At 39.3% G+C, this 21580-nt stretch overlaps 1 protein-coding gene across 2 annotated transcripts in view; it reads right to left on the reverse strand.

Annotated features, from left to right (window-relative positions):
- LOC126481609 (cilia- and flagella-associated protein 157-like) overlaps positions 1-21580 on the reverse strand; it is a 176733-nt gene that overhangs the window by 114101 nt on the left and 41052 nt on the right. For both annotated transcript variants that reach the window (XM_050105482.1, XM_050105481.1), the window contains exons 3-5: positions 21374-21542; positions 21179-21281; positions 2004-2157 (exon numbers count right to left, since the gene is read on the reverse strand). In XM_050105482.1, coding sequence (XP_049961439.1) covers positions 2004-2157; positions 21179-21281; positions 21374-21542 — 426 coding nt within the window. The remainder of the gene's footprint in view (positions 1-2003; positions 2158-21178; positions 21282-21373; positions 21543-21580) is intronic.

A 21580-nucleotide genomic window follows, 5' to 3' on the forward strand; every position in this document is an offset into this window, starting at 1 on the left:
GTTGTCTAGTCTGCTTTTCCCCCTGTTGTAGTGGAATGTGAACTCTTGTGTTGTCCCTGTTGTGCAGACACCATGTGTCGATGAGCTTCAGATGCCTTATCAGCTCTTGCAGCTTTGCACATAGATTTGGCTCTGGGATCTGATCTTCTGGCGCTGCAACACAATTAAAATCCCCCTAGCACAATGTTGGTGTTGTGCAGGAGGAGTTCAGAATTGCATTCACTGAGGAACTGACTTCTGGCATTCTTGTTATTCATTCCCCATGGTGCATATATGTTTATGAATAGTGTTCCTGCAATTTCTACCACCAAACCATTCTTGTTTATCTTTAGTTTTGACTCTCCTGTTTCAATTTCTTCTCTGACCATGATTGCTGTCCCTCATTGGGTTTCAGCATCAATGTTACTGTAAATGTGATAGTCCAGTACCTCTTCTCTTTGCACTGTTACTACCTCTTGTAGAAGAATTATGTCTGTTGTTCTGTGCTGCAAGAAGTCTGAAAGAGCCTCTAATTTCACTGAGAAGTTCATTCGGTTGACACTGCATCAGAGGATCATGTGCACTGTTTTCCTGTGAATTTACAGTGGTAGGCATTAGGCACTTTACGGGCATAGGTCGGGTGTTTGCTGTGGCCAGTCCAGCAGTAGGACCACATCTTGGGTTGTTTGTGGTCTTTTTGTATTTGTGGGTGCTGCGTCTGACACTTCTGCACCGCTTGTATCCATCGATTTCACATTTTCTTGGGTTTTAGTTTTTGCCAGCTTTTGCTGTTCTACATTATTCTCTTTTCTCTCATCATCAGACTCTTTCAGTATGCATGCTATTTTGTTTACTGATTTCTTGATCTTATTTCGCACATCTCGCTGAATGTCTGCGGTATGTTGCAGCTGGGTCTGGCCCGCTGGCTGGTCACAGCTGTTTCCTGGATGGGGGCGTCAACCTCTGTGATCCTCAGCCACTGGGCAGCAGAGGAGGGAGTGGGGCCCTGGGCTGGTTTGCTCTCCACTGAGTGCTGCTCACCCTCTAAGTCGGAGCTGAGCTTTCACTTCTCCCCCACACCGACCAAGGCCAGAGAGACAGGCTGGGCCTCTTTGCACGTGGCTAACAGTGCTGTCGCTATGGTGGTGGCTACGGCTATGGTTAGCTCTTCATTTGCACATGGTTCTTCACCTGTTAACACTCCAATGTATCCATTCTGTTGTGGAGCAGTCATGCTTTTTGTGCATGGCAGTTGTGCCGGTTGTTTGCTCCTGGGGCAGTTTGCTGGCAGGTGCTCTATGGAACTACTTACTGAGCATGTCTGGGGCTAGCTGCTGTACTGCATGACCCCCTGTGTCCTCATATCATTAGGGGAGGTGGCACATGCTTATTTAACACAATTTAACATACCTGATGCCAGAGTCCACCTCGAACCAAAGTCCTGCACCTCAGAACCCACAACCTCCTGCATGTGAATCTGTTATCTTATCCATTACACCACACAACCAGACTATATGATGCAACTTTCGTAACACTATTGAGTATCACACAAAATTCCGACTCTTTTGTCATCAATTACTTGCAAACAAGGGCCCACCAGGGCGAGTGTCTGCAGTGAGTGATAGCTGGGATCTTAAACTACATCACACCATAGATAGTTTCAGAGTTGAATGCAGTGCTGAGGACCTCTCCATGTGAGAGACAGATCACCATGAACTGTGCCATAAAGTCTGACAACTCTGAGGGGTGATATGAGATATAACCCAGGACATTGACACAGTACTTGTATCGGTATTCTGTATTTCATCTACATACTTTAATTTTTACTGTCTCAGCTAGTAGATCTGGTAATTAAATGTGAATACTGGTATGATGGAATTAAGAATTATTCTAAAGTTAGTTCTGAATGTCATATTTTAATGTTTTGAGTTTTAAAATGAGCTCTCTCACAATAATAAATGATTGACCATGTGCAGTTGGTTCAGAAGTACTACATCTAAATATAAAACATTTTTATAACATACTTATCCTTTGCAAGGATGAATTGCCTTTCCACTTCATAGAGTGTCTGTTTGTGTCTTTTTTCCTGCTCAGCAATCTCTTTTTCTTGAAGGCTGAACTTATTCATTAATTCATCTCGTTGAATTCGAAATTCTTCCAATGAATTCAGCTTTCCATCTGAAGAAAAATAAACACTTTTTATAATATCTCTTCATAGGACTGGAAGGGATTACAAGGCAGAAAATCAACTGATTTAGCACGCTCTCCATGTTAAGATGTTTTGTTTTTAGGAAACCTGATAACTGGATCCTTAGCAGGTGCACTGTTTTACATATGGGATGAGAGTGATTAAAACACATATACATTTACAATTATTAATGAAGAAATTCAAAACTATAAAAGAAAGCTCATACTTCATTAACTGTTACACAAACAGCCAAAATTTTAAACAATTGTTCTGATAAACATTGCCTCTTTTCCACTAATTGTAAGGAGGAAGTATTTTCTGGACCATTTCATGCACTGGGCACATTTTCTGAATGTTTTGATATGGATGCTGATAATATCCAAAAGTTCTTCCATTAATCAATTTTCAATCACGCCAGTGCCTCAGATTCATGTAAAGTTCTTTGTTGATGACTGTAAATTAATTTGCTAAGAAGATTATAAAGATATGGTGAAGTTTCTGCCTGCCAGTGATTACTTGGAGATCTCCATATAAATTGCTCTAAAATGTGGTGCTTATTTAAAAATGAACAAAACATTTATCCCAAAATCTAACATGTATAACAATGAAAATAATCAATTACTGACAATATAATGTACTTGGATAGATAAAAATATACTCACAAAGTGGCAGCAGGAAAACACACACAAAAAATAAGGTTATACTTATGCAAGCTTTCAGAGTAAGTGGCTCCTTCTACTGGCAGAAGGGTTGGAGGGGTAGGAAGAGGGGTGAAGGAAAAGGACTGGAGAGGTTTAGGAAAAGGGGTAGATTTTGGAAAAGTCACTCAGAACCATGGGTCAGGGGAGACTGACCAGACTGGATTTAAGGGCCCATCCAATAACTCTCCCCTGACCCACGGTCCTGGGTCACTTTCCCAAAGTCTACCCCTTTCCCTAAACCTCTCCAGTCTTTTTCCTTCACTCTACTTCCTTCCCTCAAAACCATTCTACCAGAATAAGGAGCCACTGGCTCCAAAAGCTTGTGTAAGCATAATCTTCTCTTATGTGTGTTTTCCTACCGCCACTTGGTGAGTAGATTTTTATCTATCTGATTACAAAATTAATGTATGATTATTCTGGATTTCTTGCTGATTATACTGCTCACAAGTACCAGCAACATATTAAACCTGATGCTACTGCTTGCCCCTGGTAGATTCCTAATGTGTACAGCCCCAAATGATTATTTGTATCTTCGTTGTCTATGGGAGATGGCACACCCAGCACACTGGAAACCTACTATGGAGAGCTACTGTATCTGGGTGCTCTACTGAAAACTAGTGTATATGTAAAGAGGCTGGTTTGGGAAACCATCAACAATGTAGTACATGCTGAAGTACTAAAATTTAAACTTGAGTTTATTCTTATTCCAGATAAATCCCAGTTACAGCAGCACTGCAAGCCAGTGATAAAGCCCATTCAATACACTGTGTCAATTCATTACTTTTAATCGCACAACATCGTCAAATGAAAAATTAGACGTGTACAGCCAGTCAATAATTTCTATCATAATCACACAGCACTCTCAAACTCACCAATAACAAGGGACCACCTCAGCATATCTAAACCTGAAACTCTCTCTCCTGGGGAAAACAAATAAATTTAAAAAATTAAAAGAAACCCTAGTCTTGCTACCAAACAATCGTAGCTGCAACAATGGTGTTAACATTAGAAGGACCGTACCAGTCAATCTGAATGGTATGCATTGTTGAACATTTAATAAGTAGCGTAGTTTTTATTTATGGGCCTTATTTTTCATGACTTTTAGTGTGCCTTGGTGGTTTATAATTTCTGTAGAAGACAAACGACTATTACAAAAACTGAACAAATTGTAAACATTTTTATCTTAAAGGACCGCAGCCCATCATTCCGACCTTTGAGATACTTTCTACATTTCATGTCTATAGAGGTGTAACAATGGATTTTTTCATCTGCTTAGCTCATTTTACTTCACTGTTGTGATCTTGTTCCCTCTATCACTTTATATTTTACTTTATTTAGTGGTAGAGTGGACATACTTTAGTTGCTGTTTTCTGTCAGTACAATGTTGTGTTCAGCAGAAGTTTAGCGCACTTTCTCATTATTATGGCATGCCAGTGTTTTCATTCAGATGAATAATTACTCAATTATGTGGACAGTTTACCAGAGAAGTTTCTAAAGGAGAAGGTATTTTTGAATGTGATGAGTTGGATGATAAAGATGACAAATGAAATCAAATAATCGTATGGCATTTATTGGCTGGGATATCCCCTTCAGGGTTCAGCTGCCGTATTGCAAGTCTTTGTAGTTGATGCCACTTCGGAGACTTGCATGTCAATGATGATGAAAATGATGATGAAAGACACACAGCAACCATTTCCCTGCCGGGAATCAAACCCAGACCCCCTTCTTTGGTAGGCAATAATGCACTATGGAGGCAAACATAAAGATGACAAAGATTATAAAGATACATGGAACATCAGCCCCATGAAATAGAACAAGGCAAATTATCAGAGTCGGAAGATGAGCACTCAGAACCTGTACAACAACATACAAATAACATAGTGCTTAAACGTTCGATTCCAGTGGCACCACAAATTCCTACTCACAGCCGAGGAAAAAAAAAAAAAAACAAAAAAATCACATCCATCTCAGCATCTGGAAGTTTGAAGTACAGAGGCTGCAGCCGATGGAACAAAGTGGACTCAAATACACCAGCGCATGCACCTGGAAGATTAGGGCGTCACAACATGTTGGTAGAAACTCCTGGGCCAAAGTGTAATGCTAAGAAACATAACTGCAGGCAGTTACTCGAGTTCATGGTGAGTGTTGATAAACAATAATATTCTGCTGAACATAAAAAAACTGTACAGAAATTAGAGCTCGAGTACTTCTCCAGGATGACAGTGGGTACTTGATAGTGCCAAATTAGAAGCTGCCATAGCTACAATGCATGCAAGTGGAGTGTATGGAGGAAAGATTTTCCCCCTGAAACTTGTGTGGTCTCAAGTGTGGGGGCCAGCATTTTTTCCTCGCACTATGGGAAGAAACAAGTTCACAGAAGTCATGCAATTTTTAATATCTGATGACAAGTACACTCATGGCGAAAGACTCAAGACCAATGGCTTTGCAGCAGTTACTCCAGTCTGGAATTTATTTGTAGCTAACTGTATCCAGATCTATAAACCAGGTGCATTTATAAACATGGATGAGCAGCTCTATCCATGCAAAGCTCGGTGCTGCTATATACAACATGTGAGCAATAAACCAGACAAATGTGGTTTGAATTTCTGGCTTGCAGCAGATGCCAGTAGTAAATATATGGTAACTGGATTTCCTTACTTGGGTAAACAAAGTGAAAGAACCACTAACATACCTGTACAGAGCATGTTGTTACACAGCCCACATAACCTTACACTTCGATAAGAAGAAATATAACATGTGACAATTTCTTCACAGCCAAACATCTTGCAGAGCAGCTGAAGCAGGAGGACACAACCATGGCGGGTACAATGAAGAAGCCCCAAAGAGAAGTTCCTCCATCAGAAGACTACTGCCAGATCTTTGTATGACACTATTTTATACAAATCTGGCTATACAGCAATTACTTCCTATCAGAGGAAGACCAAGAAAAATATTCTTCTATCGAGCACAATGTACCAGTCAGTTGCAGATGACAAGCAAAAATGGAAGAAATTCCCTGAAAGTGTGAGCTTCTACAATTCCATAATGGGTGATATTCTGTCAAGTTTGGCAGCTGCAGATGACCTATGCATGTGTTTTTCAATGTCCTAGACCTTGCTAAGATCAGTGTCTGGGTGCTTCACAGAGAGACAACTGGAGAAAAATTTATCAAATGAATGTTTCTTTTCAAATTAGCAGAAGAACTCTCTTCTCTGTATGTAAAATCAAGGAAAGCCTTGTCTAACATTCACTGCTATCACTGAAAAATATAAGGTACTGGTATGGAAGACCTTCCATATTGAATGTTGTAGATGTTCAAACAAAACTAAAAATCTGTGTGTGGAATGCTAGAAATTTGTATGTGGTCCATGTGCTGGAAGTGTTCAGTACACGTGTGCAAAGTGTGTTGACAAAGATGGAGGCTTTGATTGAAAAGATGTCATTGAGAGAAAAAAATTGTTATTTTCTCATTATTGCTACAGCAATTTGTGTCTATTTTTCTTTATTTTTCATACTAAATATATGTTTATGACCTGCATGAGGCTTTATTGAGTACAAGTCATGCAGATAAAAATGTTATTACTGTATAATTATATGTTTATTTGTATTTGTAAGTTTAGTTTAAATTGATTTTGCATTTACAATGTATTCTGCACTTCGATCTTTTTCATTTAATTAATTATACTTTCTACAGAAATTTTTAAGTATAACACATTTGTGCAATAAGCATGACACACTACCGACCTTAAGAAGTAAAACTGAAAAGAAAGAAGAAAAACTTCACCGGTCAAAATGACTGGTAGCGGTCCTTCTAGGTAGTTCACAAATACCAGTCCTCCTAGGGTTAATTATGTTGTATCACATGTCTAGCCAAGACTGAATGATAGAATCCACCTTCTTCAGGATGAATAGATGGCCAACTGAGTGATGGAATGCAGCCAGTTGTACCATTATGCAACAAGATTAAAGAGGAAAGCCTGTATCTTATACACATGTCTGACTAAAAATAATTTTTGCAGGATGGAAATTGACAGCTCACATACTTTGATGCATACTCAGTGTATATGGCTTGCTCCAGGAGTGCCTGGTGCCAGCTTAGCTAAACTACAGTTGATGCTGCTTAACATTCTTAGTTATAGAAGGCTTCCCATTTCACTGACTGCACAAATGTAGTGCAGAAGCTATCAAACAGAAACTTTATCAAATAACATGAGAAAAGGCCTGTCTGCACCCAGTGTCCTGCTACTGAGCCACTTTAAGACAATTTACTGGCTTTAAAGCTCCAGATTTAATATAGTCTACTAAAACTTGTGGTTTTACACAAATCTCCAGCTACCTCAGCACCATTTGTATTTGATGAACAATAGCTGTAATATCAGAAAGAGGATGGAAAATTTTAAAATTGTCGACAAATAACTACAAGATGCATGACTTTGATACCGCCATTTGCCAATAGGTGGCGACAACTTAGCTTGGACCTCAGTCAACATAATCTCATTCAAACAGTAGTCTATTTGTGTCTGCACCAAAAAGTTGCTCTTGATTGAAAATGTCGGTTTACAAGCCTGATTCTCGTCATTTGCGGGAGGTGTTACTGTTTTGTTTCAATATGAAGAAAACAGCGGCTGAGTCTCATCAAATGCTCTCAAGTACATATGGTAAGGATGCTATTAGTGAAATAAAGTGTCATGAGTGGTTTCAATGCTTCAAGAACAGTGATTTTAACAGCATAGACTGGCTTAGTGGTGGAAGAGAGAATGTTTCTGAACATGCAGAATTGGAGACATTGCTGAGTGAAGACTCGCGTCAAACTCAAGAAGAATTGGCATGATTAGTGGGAGTGACACAGCAATCCATTTCCAAACGTCTCAAGGTTATGGGCATGATTCAGAAAGAAGGAACTTGGGTCCCGAGTGAGCTGAAACCAAGAGATGTTGAAAAGTGTTTGTGTGTTTGTGAACAGTTGCTTCAGAGGCAAAAACAGGAGGGATTTCTGCATTGAATGTGACTCAGGACAAAAAATGGGTTCATTACAATAACCCTAAATGCAAAAAATCATGTGGATATCCTGGCCATACTTTCATGTCAATGGTCAAACCAAGTATTCACGACTCCAAGATCATGCTCTGCATTTGGTGGGACCGTCTCGGCATCATGTACTATGAGGTGTTAAAACCAAGAGAAACAATCACAGGTGCTCGTCATCGAATGCAATTAATGCGTTTGAGCAGAGCATTAGAAGACAAATGGCCACAATACAGCGAGAGGCACGATAAAGTGATTTTGCAGCACGACAACGCTCGACCCCACATTGCAAAAGAGGTCAAAACATGTTTTAACTGACAACAGTGAGTAGACTCCTTAGTTGTGGGCCCCACATTTTTAGTTAACCATGATCATCACTGCCTTCCACGGGACAAGACGCCAAGTGTTAAGGAATATTTCCTGAATCTACATTGGGTGGGCCTTAGTAGCTCCTTCAAGTCAAGGAATTAAGTAGCAATTGATCCTAGTTCAAATGCCTCCTGTATCAGCTGGTGGGGCTCACATTTTAATAAGTGTATGTGTTTCTGCATTACTTCTCTGCCTCCAGAGCAAGATGATGATGGCCTATCTTTCTTTATTTTGGGTAGTCCCCTTCAGATGTAAGTTCCATTATAAAAAGTAAGGATATGTCCTTTTGAGATAGTATTTAGGTTCTTCAGTACATCATAATCCACTTCATGCAGCCAGGGCACTAAACCATGAGTTAAAAATGGTATGGAACTCAAATCCCAAATTTGCTGAACTGCAGCTCTAGTGGGATTTCTGACTCGACTCTCAGTAGTAAAAGTGGGTATAATCAGGGCTTGAATTTGATATTAGCTAGTATGACTAGTGATTATCTTAATGATTACCTGCTTCCAAAGTCAAAGTTGCTAATGCACACTAGTGCAGTGGTGCACATGTAGTTCCTGATCACCAGACTTTGAACCAATGCTCTTAGTTAAAATTCAAACATCTTCACAGTTTCTGAATATGAAAAATGAGGGCACAATACTGATCATTGGGATCTGTCTGTTGGATGGTGATACACTCAAAAGCAATTTGCACAGAGCAGGCTTTGTACTGACACCAGTTTTCACCCCTTTCCATCTCTTTTTCACAACCATCAACAACACAAACATGATAATAAACTCTACATGCTCTCATCACAGTCATATGGACTGAACAGATACACGTAAGACGCAATACTCACACTTCATGAAGCAAAGGTTTCAGTGTACACAAGGAAGGAAAACCCATCCAGTTTGGCAACTGAACAACTTCTAGTCTCCTAGCCAACAATGCCATACAAATTTGCCTTTCATCTAAGTGACTATCTGAGATGAGGTAGTGAGTACACAATTATCCAATATGGTCAATGCTGATGACATCTTCCCAAATGATGCCTCCTTTAACTTGTTATTCAGATGGACATAAAGTGTGTAACCACCAGTGTAGTTCTATCATGCCTGCACAAGATCTTATTGCTCTTCTTAAAACACACCCATAGCCAGAACCAGAAGAATTACCAGTTCCTAGTGACACAACCATTTTGTAAACTCTTTATGGCTTGTTTGTTATTTATGACATTTATCAATTTGCTTAATTCATGTTGCTTGAGTCCATACAGTGATTTTATTTTTATTTTATTTATTTCTAGGTTTACTTAATGTCACAAGATTAGGGTCATCAGGTGTTCTCTTATGTCTAACCAAGCATTCTGTATATTTTACATTACATTCATTATGGCATTATGATAACCATATTGTAAGTTATATTTAATATAGAACATAACGTTTAGAAATTACTAGGTTTAAGAAAGAAATACAGCTTACTTAAATTCATGAGAAGTACAACAAAAAACACAAATAAAGAATGGTAGATTGAAACTACAAAAGCTAGCAGCTACTGTCATGAGAGTAGAGGTGGAACATGAGGAGAAAGAGGAAAACTGCAAAACAGTATTATGAAAAGGATAGATTTCTGCTCACTGTTAAGGCGGCACACTGAGTTGCAAACAGGCATGATGAAAAGACCGTTACATATAATTTTTTGCCCAAAGCCTTCTTCAGAAAAGAAAAACACACAAATTCACACAATCAAGTACACCACACACACACACACACACACACACACACACACACACACACACCTGACTGCTATATCCAACCAGAATACAACAGAAATGCATCAAACGAGAGCAACAATCTGCACTAGGGAGAGGAAGGGGAAGGGATACTAGGATACAAAGGGGGAAGAGGAATCATTGGTGCCTGTCAGAGGTGAGGGCGCAACAGATGGCAGGACAGTGCTGCCAGATGTAGTATCGGGAAGCTGTGGGGAGGGGAGAGGGGTGGGGGAAAAGGAAGTGGAAAGGAGAGGATCAGAGAAGGGGAAAAGATTGGTGGATGTGCTGGCAGAGAGAAGCACACAATGAGGGTGAGGAGAGGTAAATTGTCAAGAAGTGATGGGACAGAAGGGCCGGAAACTGTTGGGGGGGAGGGTGTGGCGAAAGTAGGTTACTGTATGTTGAGGCCAGGATGATTTCAGGTGCAGAGAATGTGTTGTAAGGATAACTCCCATCTTTGCAGTTCATAAAAGCTGGTGGTGTAGGGGAGGATCCATATGGCCCAGGTCATGAAGTAGCCATTGAACTCAAGCATGTTAAGTACAGCTGTATATTGTACCACAGGGTGATCCACTTTTTCTTGGCCGGTTTGGCAGTGGCCATTCATCCTGGTGGACAACTAGTTGGTAGCCATACTGATACAAAAAACGGAGCAATGATTGCAGCAGAGCTAGTGTGTGAAGTGTGCTTGCTTGTGAGAATGTGCGTGCATTTCTCTTTTCTGAAGAAAGCTTTGGCTGAAAAATTATAAGTAAGAGTATTTTCATCATGCCTGTCTACAACTCAATGTGTTACTTTTACAGTGAGTAGCAATCAACCATTTTCAGAATATTATTGATACTCCAACTAGGGCTTTCCATTGTTTAAAAATTACAAATTGTAATTAAGGAAGATAAAGGAAAAGAAAGTGGGGAGACTGCCTAAGAAATGAAAATAGAAAGGAGTGTAACAGGGAGAAGCATTTGCTTTACTGTTTGACAGAGGGATAAATGGCAGCATATGTTAATATCAGGAAAAAAGTTACGAGTTTGACAGAAGGAAGTGCTTCACCTTCTTTTTAGTTACAGGTCACTGACTTGTGTACAGAGTGCAGGGTAGTTTGATCCAGAGGGGAACAGCAGCAAAAGACAAGGTGTTTTTGTTTTTTGGATAGTTACACCTAGGATACTAGATAAGTGAGACCTTGTGTTTTGATTGTGGTAAGATAACAGGTATTTAATCTCTGATGTGAGACACTGGAGTGCCTGTGCACTGAGGAGCCAATGAAGCAGACATAGTGTATGGTAGTCACATAACTTGTCTGGCTGCAACCAACTTAACTGGACATATGAAGCACTGAAGGGGATATAGAAAGATTTTGCAGATGTAATGCATGCAAGCATTCACAGTTAGTACTAACTATCAGGTGTTCTCAGTACTCATGACATAGTGGATAACATGGCGATACTGGAGGTTCAAGGTTCAATAGAACAAGCGGTTCTACAAGTTTATGTATTTTATCTTGTGTAAATATAACAGACCTGTCTTTCAACAACATCTTTGCCTCTGTACTTCCGCCTCTACTGACATCTCTGCCCAAACTTTTTGCCTTTACAAATGTCTGCTTGTGTCTGTGTATGTGCGGATGGATATGTGTGTGTGTGCGAGTGTATACCTGTCCTTTTTTCCCCCTAAGGTAAGTCTTTCCGCTCCCGGGATTGGAGTGACTCCTTACCCTCTCCCTTAAACCCTACATCCTTTCATCTCTCCCTCTCCTTCCCTCTTTCCTGATGAAGCAACCGTGGGTTGCGAAAGCTTGAATTTTGTGTGTATGTTTGTGTTTGTTTGTGTGTCTATCGACATGCCAGCGCTTTCGTTTGGTAAGTCACATCATCTTTGTTTTTAGATATATTTATCTTGTGTAAATATGTTCCAAAACTTTCTGAGGGCACAGAGGCAAGTGGACAACTTCCTGCTAGTGGCTACAGTATTTTCTGCCCAGTTGAGATGCTCATCCAATGTTACAACCAACATGGTACTGAAATACCACAGCCACTTTGGATGTGGAATGTGTTAAATGTTATGATAAAATATTAGTCATATGTAATGACTAATTTTGATGATATCAAATTTAGTTTACAGTTTAATACACAACAGATTCACAGTGAAAACATTACAGTAATGCAAAATATTAACAAGAAATTTTTATCATCTTCAGATTTAAAATGTATCTTGTTCAAAAACAGTTTCACATGCTTATATGTTGTTATGCAACTTGACAGATGTTTCAGAAAATATATCTAGAATAAAATATGTAAACAAAATGTAGCTGAAGGTTCACAGGAATTTCTAATCTTGGAAAGACACTGATATCTATCTCTGTTTATCATTAAGGGGATGTGATGTGCAAGTGTTGCCTTCTGCTCTCCGCAGCCAAATATGTGTTGCCACAGTTTAGCTGAATGTCCAACAAAGGTGGTTTCCAAGCATTTTGGTTACTTGTTTTGTGCATTCTTTAGTGATAATTCTGTCAACAACAACATCAGTAATCCATTGGGTTCATCAGGTAAATCAAGAAAGATAATTACTTGGTGCATTTCAGTCCCTGTTTACTCCTAAGAAGCAATAAAGACAAGTTTATTTTATTAGTATTGAATGTCTGATGCAAATACTGATAAGATGCATTGCTAGTTAAAAAAACCATGTACAACAAGAAATTTCAAATGAGGAACTACTGAAATTTTGTTGATCACAGTTAGTAAGGTGGCCTAATGATATTGTAACAGTATTGAAACATGATCAATTTCAATGAGAAACAGAAAGTCTGCAAACCACTATGACATGATAAAACTCTTGTCAAAACTTCTGTACACTGGCACAGAAGAAACAGTTGCAGAAACCATTGTGTCTGTGGACTGGTTGATGGGTTCTGTCAGTAGTTTATTCTTGCTCATGAATCTCAAGTGAATATATGTTTTTTTTCTATTTTTTGCCATTCAGGAGAGCAAAACTTCTGATCTGATTGACCTAGCAAGCACATTTGCCTTTTAATATTCTGTTTGAAACTCAGTAGTCTCATTTGAAAACTAAAAAAAGTGTCATTACTGAAATCTTTTGATTAAGACACAATGCTTCTAAAAATGAAATGCAGAGAGCAACCTCTGATTTTTTTCTGCAATAAATCTGAACCTGCTTAGTGCCATTGTGACTATCTTGAACCTGTAGGTTGAAGGAATGAGATTTAGGCTACTTTTTGCTTGAATTGATATATGATTCCTATTACTGCGAAAATCATATGGGCAGCAGATCCTGTAACCACTGGTCACTGCCCCCGAAGTTTATTGCAGCACTTTTTACGTGCTCTAAAAGATGTACCATTGACATATGACCATGTTGCCTGGCTAACATGTGACCTAGGGAGGCAAAAATTGTTGAATCCAATGTGTAGTTAAGGATGGTTAGGTTTTCTGGGGTAAAATTTCAGGTGATAGATCAGGTACATAAATTGATGTATGGCTTATAATCATGGTGGTGGTGTCTGTCACGGTGGTGGGCAGTTATAAGGTTGGTCCAGACATGTCACATTTGGTACCATTGACTGAAAGTCCCTGATCTTGTAATTATATTGGCTGTGTGCCACTTTGTCAACCTGACTTGTAAGCAAGTACAGGAAACAACTGTTTGATTTGCTGCAGAGAATAATCAGTGTAGACCCACTCTTTGGAAAAAGTCTGTTTTTTCTGACATTACTTCTTTCTCCTATATCCATACACCAGCCCTTCCTCGAAGTCATCAAATAACTGTGCTTACCTCAACTTCTTGTGGCACATAATGTACGTCCAAGAACCACCTGGTAGTTCTAGCTTGGCTACACTCAACAACTGCTCATCGCTCTAATTTGCTAACCTAGTTGCTGAGTCTAAATCATCAAAAATGGAAAGACTTTTGCCCCCGATTTTCCTGAAAATGGGATGACTAATACAGCAGTGTTGGTGTCCAGGGTAGGTGTACTTGCAAATGACTGTTCCCTCTTTCCTTCCTTAGCTGCCCTATCTCTGCTTTTAACAGAGCTACTGGATTTATTAACTGAGCTTCCTGAGCAAAACTTGCTTCTCCATATTACCTATTTACTACCAACCCTAGTATACAACATACCCAAAATAAAAATGAAAATGAAGAAGAAAGGATAGGTAAACAACCAAACATGTTGTTGTTGTTGTTGTGTTCTTCAGTCCTGAGACTGGTTTGATGCACCTCTCCAAGCTACTCTATCCTGTGCAAGCCTCAACATCTCCCAGTACCTCTGCAGCCTACATCCTTCTGTATCTGCTTAATGTATTCATCTCTTGGTCCCCCTCTACGATTTTTACCCTCCATGCTGCCCTCCAGTACTAAATTGGTGACCCCTTGGTGCCTCAGAACATGTCCTACCAACCGATCCCTTCTTCTAGTCAACAGTCTGAGCATCTCCTCCCTAGTGAGAGCTAGCTCATCTGTATACCATTTTAGCTGTTTGTTTTTCTGTTTGTGTTTAGGGCTACTTTTGATTAATGGTGAGCAGGAGTACCATAACTCTATGAGTATTTCCAGGAATTTGTTAAACACCATTTCACCAGCACCCTTTCCAGGTTGTGTGTTGTATACAAAGTCCCAGTTAACATAAGATATTCTGTCAATAAATAAATTAATATATTCATCTTTCTGCCCTCTTACCCATGTGGCATTAGACTTGATTCTGACTGATTTAGGCAACTGATCACAGGAGAATGTTAAAATCAATGGTTCATGATCAGCTAGGGCTCCACTGGCAAGTCTGACGTCGTACATATCTCTAGAAAAATTTACTATAATATTATCTAAGCACGCCTTATCCCGTGTTGGTGTGTAATTTGTACATTGTAAATTTAGTGATCTTAAGATATTAAAAAACGTTCTAGTAACATGTTCATCACTGTTGGCCATTTCAATGTTGAAATCGCCACAGATAATTAGTTTTATGTTAGATTTTAGTATTTTCCTCATAAGCAGCTCAAATCTTTCGAAAAATGTATTTACATTTCCTCCTGGTGATCTATATAAGCTAACAATTATGGTATTCTCTACGTTTAGTCTTATACAGCTAAATTCTCCATCTAGTTCTGCACAGTAAGAGCTAACATCTATTTTAGTAAACATTATACTATCTTTAACAAATATTAGGGCACCTCCATTCTTTCTTTCACTTCTACACATAATGTCTCCAACAGCATACCCCTGAGGAACAAAATATTGTACTTGATCGTCTGTCAGCCAATGTTCTGAGATACAAACAACATCAACGTTTTCAATACTGCACAAATGTTCTAATTGTAATACTTTGTTCCTAATGCAGCGAATGTTCGTTTGCATCACAGTAACAGATTTATCTTTATTGTTTATTGTCTGAGAACACTCTCTCATTCGAATGTCGCTTTTAGCAGCTAGTTCAAGTACAGGAGGTTTATTACCCGCCGATTCACAGACTTTTATACTAAAAAATGACGTACATTCCAGGTATTACTCAAACCGCTACTTTCGTAGATCGTTTTATTCCGTGTGAGTCTTTCTTTAATTATTTCATTGACACGATCGCAAACAAACTTTCTCCCTTCATAGTTTAGGTGGCGCCCGTGTCTGGTGTGAAGGTTACGCTTAAGTTTACTTATATCGACCACAGCACAATTTGCGTATTCAGAGCACAGTTTCTTTATTTTAATATTCGTTCTTCGAATTTCTTTATTAACGCACGAACTATAGATTAGATCGTGCCTATGAGGCACTGTAGCAACAACTGTATTCCTTGATTTATTTTTTTCTAGAAAGTTCTGAAGCACTTTTACGCAGACATCTGCTTCATTTTTCGCAACATCATTTGATCCCGTTATGCAAACGACAAAGTCATTTTCTTGCGTGGATTTTGTTTGAATGCAAGCGTCTAAAACGTGTTTAGTTCCCGCTCCAGGTTTAACAACACTGGTCACTGCTAAGTCTCGATTTATTTCTGGAAACATATTTGATAAATTCCTGCCATGGCTATCTGTTAGAAAAAGCACACTGTTCTTTTTACCTGTTGTTTCCCGTTTATCAACATTTTTCCCAGAGTGACCATTCGTTTTCAACGCATTGTCTTTTGAATGGTCTGGATAATTTACACTGTCTTTAACTCCATCACTGGACTGCAGAACACCGTATTTGTTTTTATCCGTAAATGTAACTGATGTTGCAAAGTTCGTTTTCATTTTTCCAGCTAAAGTCCTACCTTTGTGTCTCACTTCTGTCCACTCGGACGATTTGTGCCTTTCGTCGGGTGCCACTTCGGATGATTTGTTCTTCGACCGTAGTTCCCGATTTTCATTCTTGAGTGTGGTGATTTCGCTTCTTAAAGTGTTGATTAAGAATTGTAGACCTGAAACTCGTTCTCTTAAATTTGTTATTTCGACGTTACAATTCTCGCACACTCCCTTTTTTAGTACATAACTGTAACTTTTTCTCATCTTAGGGTTATACACTTCTACACTCGCGGCCATATTCCAAAGATGGTTTGTGTATGCCATAAAATTCCAGTTTTGCAAGTAGGGTGTTAGATGGTATGCAGTCACTGATGAGTATCTAAAGGTGGTATATTTTGGCCTCTTTCAGTCACACATTTCCTACGGCATATTGTTATGGGGACATTCTTGCTTTGTCAGTGAAATTCTGAAAATTCAAAAAAAAGTAATTAGAATAATAAGCAAAGCTAAGCCCAAGGAACACTGCCATCCCCTCTTTATCAAGCACATGATATTAACTGTGGTGAATCTATACATCTACACAGCCCTGCTTTATGTCAAAAGCAACTTAAATGAGTTCGAGACCAGAGAGAACATACATCCCCACAACACCAGAGGCAAACTGGACTTTGACATACCAAGACACAGACTCACAAAGACTGCAAACTCACACAAAATAATGAGTTTAAAACTCTTCAATAAACTTCCAGCATCTGCTCGGTCACTGACCAATAATATTTTCAAACGTAAGGTTTATGACTGGCTTCTCAAACACCCATTTTATAAGATAACAGAATATTTTGAAATAAGCATTGACATTAGTATATAAGAATATTCCTAAAAGAAAAGGAATTAAATTGTAAAAACTTTACTGTAAAGTTGTTGTTAATTGTATATTTAATGTTCAGACCTATTCCGCTGTAAGTGGTCAATGGTGAATAAACTGAATACTGAATACTGAACTGAATACTGAATACAAACTCCTCTTCTCCCCAATTCTATTCAATACCTCCTCATTAGTTATGTGATCTACCCATCTAATCTTCAGCATTCTTCTGTAGCACCCCATTTCGAAAGCTTCTATTCTCTTCTTGTCTAAGCTATTTATTGTCCACGTTTCACTTCCATACATGGCCACACTCCATACAAATACTTTCAGAAACGACTTCCTGACATTTAAATCTATACTCGATGTTAACAAATTTTTCTTGTTCAGAAACACTTTCCTTGCCATTGCCAGCCTACATTTTATATCCTCTCTACTTCGACCATCATCAGTTATTTTGCTCCCCAAATAGCAAAACTCCTTTACTACTTTAAGTGTCTCATTTCCTAATCGAATTCCCTCAGCATCACCTGACTACATTCCATTATCCTCGTTTTGCTTTGTTGATGTTCATCTAATACCCTCCTTTCAAGACACTGTCCATTCCGTTCAACTGCTCTTCCAAGTCCTTTGCTGTCTCTGACAGAATTACAATGTCATCGGCGAACCTCAAAGTTTTTATTTCTTCTCCATGGATTTTAATACCTACTCCAGATTTTTCTTTTGTTTCCTTTACTGCTTGCTAAATATACAGATTGAATAGCATCGGGGAGAGGCTACAACCATGTCTCACTCCCTTCACAACCACTGCTTCCCTTTCATGTCCCTCGACTCATATAACTGCCATCTGGTTTCTGTATAAATTGTAAATAGCCTTTCGCTCCCTGTATTTTACTCCTGCTACCTTCAGAGTTTGAAAGAGAGTATTCCAGTCAACACTGTCAAAAGCTTTCTCTAAGTCTACAAATGCTATACACGTAGGTTTGCATTTCCTTAGTCTTTCTTCTAAGGTAAGTCATAAGGTCAGTGTTGCCTCACGTGTTCCAACATTTCAACGGAATCCAAAATGATCTTCCCCGAGGTCAGCTTCTACCAGTTTTTCCATTCGCCTGTAAAGAATTTGCATTAGTATTTTGCAGCTGTGACTTATTAAACTGATAGTTCGGTAATTTTCACATCTGTCAACACCTGCTTTCTTTGGGATTGGAATTATTATATTCTTCTTGAAGTCTGAGGGAATTTCTCCTGTCTCATACATCTTGCTCACCAGATGGTAAAGTTTTATCAGGACTGGCTCTCCCAAGGCTGTCAGTAGTTCTAACGGAAAGTTGTCTACTCCCGGGGCCTTGTTTCAACTCAGGTCTTTCAGTGCTCTGTCAATCTCTTCACGCAGTATCGTATCTCCCATTTCATCTTCATCTATCTCCTCTTCCATTTCCAAAATATTGCCCTCAAGTACATCGCCCCTGTATAGACCTTCTATATACACCTTCCACCTTTCTGCTTTCCCTTATTTGCTTAGAACTGGGTTTCCATCTGAGCTCTTGATATTCATGCAAGTGGTTCTCTTTTCTCCAAAGGTCTCTGTAATTTTCCTGTAGGCAGTATCTATCTTACCCCTAGTGAGATAAGCCTCTACATCCTTACATCTGTCCTATAGCCATCCCTGCTTAGCCATTTTGCACTTCCTGTCGATCTCATTTTTGAGACATTTGTATTCCTTTTTGCCTGCTTCACTTGCTGCATTTTTGTATTTTCTTCTTTCATCAATTAAATTCGGTATCTCTTCTGTTACCCAAGGGTTTCTACTATCCCTCATCTTTTTACCTACTTGATCCTCTGCTGCCTTCACTATTTCATTCCTCAAAGCTACCCATTCTTCTTCTACTGTATTTCTTTCCCCCATTCCTGTCAATTGTTCCCTCATGGTCTCCCTGAAACTCTGTACAACCTCTGGTTCTTTCAGTTTATCCAAGTCCCATCTCCTTAAATTCCCACCTTTTTGCAGTTTCTTCAGTTTTAATCTACAGTTCATAACCAATAGATTGTGGTCAGAGTCCACATCTGCCGCTGGAAATGTCTTACAATTTAAAACCTGGTTCCTAAATCTCCGTCTTACGATTATATAATATATCTGAAACCTTTTAGTATCTCCAGGGTTCTTCCATGTATACAGCCTTCTTTCATGATTCTTGAACCAAGTGTTAGCTATGATTAAGTTATGCTCTGTGCAAAATTCTACCAGACGGCTTCCGCTTTCATTTCTCACCCCCAATCCATATTCACCCACTACGTTTCCTTCTCTCCCTTTTCCTACTGTCGAATTCCAGTCACCCATTACTATTAAATTTTCATCTCCTTTCACTACCTGAATAATTTCTTTTATCTCATCATACATTTCATCAACTTCTTCATCATCTGCAGAGCTAGTTGGCATATAAACTTGTACTACTGTAGTAGGCATGGGCTTTGTGTCTATCTTGGCCACGATAATGTGTTCACTATGCTGTTTGTAGTAGCTTACCCGCACTCCTATTTTTTTATTCATTATTATACCTACTCCTGCATTACCCCTATTTGATTTTGTATTTATAACCCTGTATTCACCTGACCAAAAGTCTTGTTCCTCCTGCCACCGAACTTCACTAATTCCCACTACATCTGACTTTAACTTATCCATTTCCATTTTTAAATTTTCTAACCTACCTGCCCAATTAACGGATCTGAGATTCCACGCTTCGATCCTTAGAATGCCAGTTTTCTGTCTCCTGATAACGATGTCCTCTTCAGTAGTCCCCGCCCGGAGATCCGAATGGGGGACTATTTTACCTCTGGAATATTTTACCCAAGAGGACGCCATCATCATTTAATCATACAGTAAAGCTGCATGCCCTCGGGAAAAATTACGGCTGTAGTTTCCCCTTGCTTTCAACCGTTCGCAGTACCAGGCCATACTGGCCCAAACAAAACCTTGAATTTGGCACTTACTGGTCTGCATAGGATGTACCTGCCACAGAAGGTTCATAGTTCTGGCCGCTGTCTTCTGGCTGTCCATCTTCATCTTCAGCAGTCAGCCTGACATCAATTATTACATTGGAGCAGTTGGAGACGGTCTAGAGGGTGGCAACAATTGCTTTTTACTGAGGCTTGTTTACAATCATTGGTTGTCAGCGCAGAGAATACTACGAAATTTCCCCAGTATGATGCCCTCCAGCTGCTGAATGCTGTTTTCTGATGCTGATGCTGCATCACCCAACTCCCGTTTTTCCTGGCTGTAGTAAGTGAGGCTGATGGCAGCAGCTATGAGAACATCTGGCTGTGTCATGTTCCACTGCTTGGAGCATAGTGGTCTTCTGCTGTTATCCCGATGAGGGCAGAGATGGCTGGACCCTCACATCTTACTCTCAAGATTACAGCAAAGTGTAGGGCTGCCTCTGGGGCCCAGATGCTTCCATGGCAGGCAATGGTTCATGTCCTTGCAGAAGCAGAGGCATCCACATTATTGGAGCAGAACAGAGCAGTGCTGGCTCGACGTCACCTAGCTGCCCAGTTGTTCAATGATGATGGGCTGCTGCCGCCCCCATTGATTTCGTGGTAATGGTAGTATGTCATGCCGAATAGTCTAGAACAGGATGATAACTCAGCTATCATAATTGGAGTGCAATAACCCCTGCAGGCTGGTGCAGTGTTGGTATATGCAGCCTGATGTTACAGAGGTGTTGCAAAGCTACTGGCCATGTCATCCACTTCCAATCATTGACTGACTTTGGAGGTGGCATGGTTTTCATCCTGGCACTGCACTGCTGATTCTAAGTCTCGTTTATAATTGTACCCTTTATACTTGATGTGACAGAGACTTTTTGGTACATTTGTTCATATGATGTTTGATTATAAATTACAGATTTTACAAATGGCAGCATACAAAGTAGGGACTACAAAATGTCCAAGCATGAAATTCATTTTTCATTCAGAGGTGATACTGTCCCATTCATTTATATAAAATTTAGTATGTTTTCCTATTGAACAATTATATAATTATGATTAATCACTTATCTTCATACTTACTTATTAACAGTATCTCAGATGTTAATTGCTCATGCATCATTTTGTAATCATGTTCCATTTGAGAGATTTTGTTCTTGTACACTTTTGTTTCAGCTTCCCGAGACTGACAAAAAATAAAAATTAATTTAAAAATGTTGATAGAAAAGCATCAATTTGAGCAGCCAAGATAAATATTTTTGCTTTAACAGTTATTACCTTTTTCAATCCATCAATTCTCTCCTGCAGTTCTTGAATTTCACCTACTTTCTCCTGGAGAATTTTTTTCAAGTATGAAATTATATCTGCCCTGTCTTCATCAAGAACCTCATACAATTTTTGATATTCTTCATTACTGAGCTCTAGGTCCAAACACCTTGCTTTAAGCCTATGTACACAAAAAAGTAGCTAACACTAAGATTCCAA

The sequence above is a fragment of the Schistocerca serialis genome, chromosome 5 (genome assembly GCF_023864345.2).
Source record: "Schistocerca serialis cubense isolate TAMUIC-IGC-003099 chromosome 5, iqSchSeri2.2, whole genome shotgun sequence".
Classification (NCBI taxonomy): domain Eukaryota; kingdom Metazoa; phylum Arthropoda; class Insecta; order Orthoptera; family Acrididae; genus Schistocerca; species Schistocerca serialis.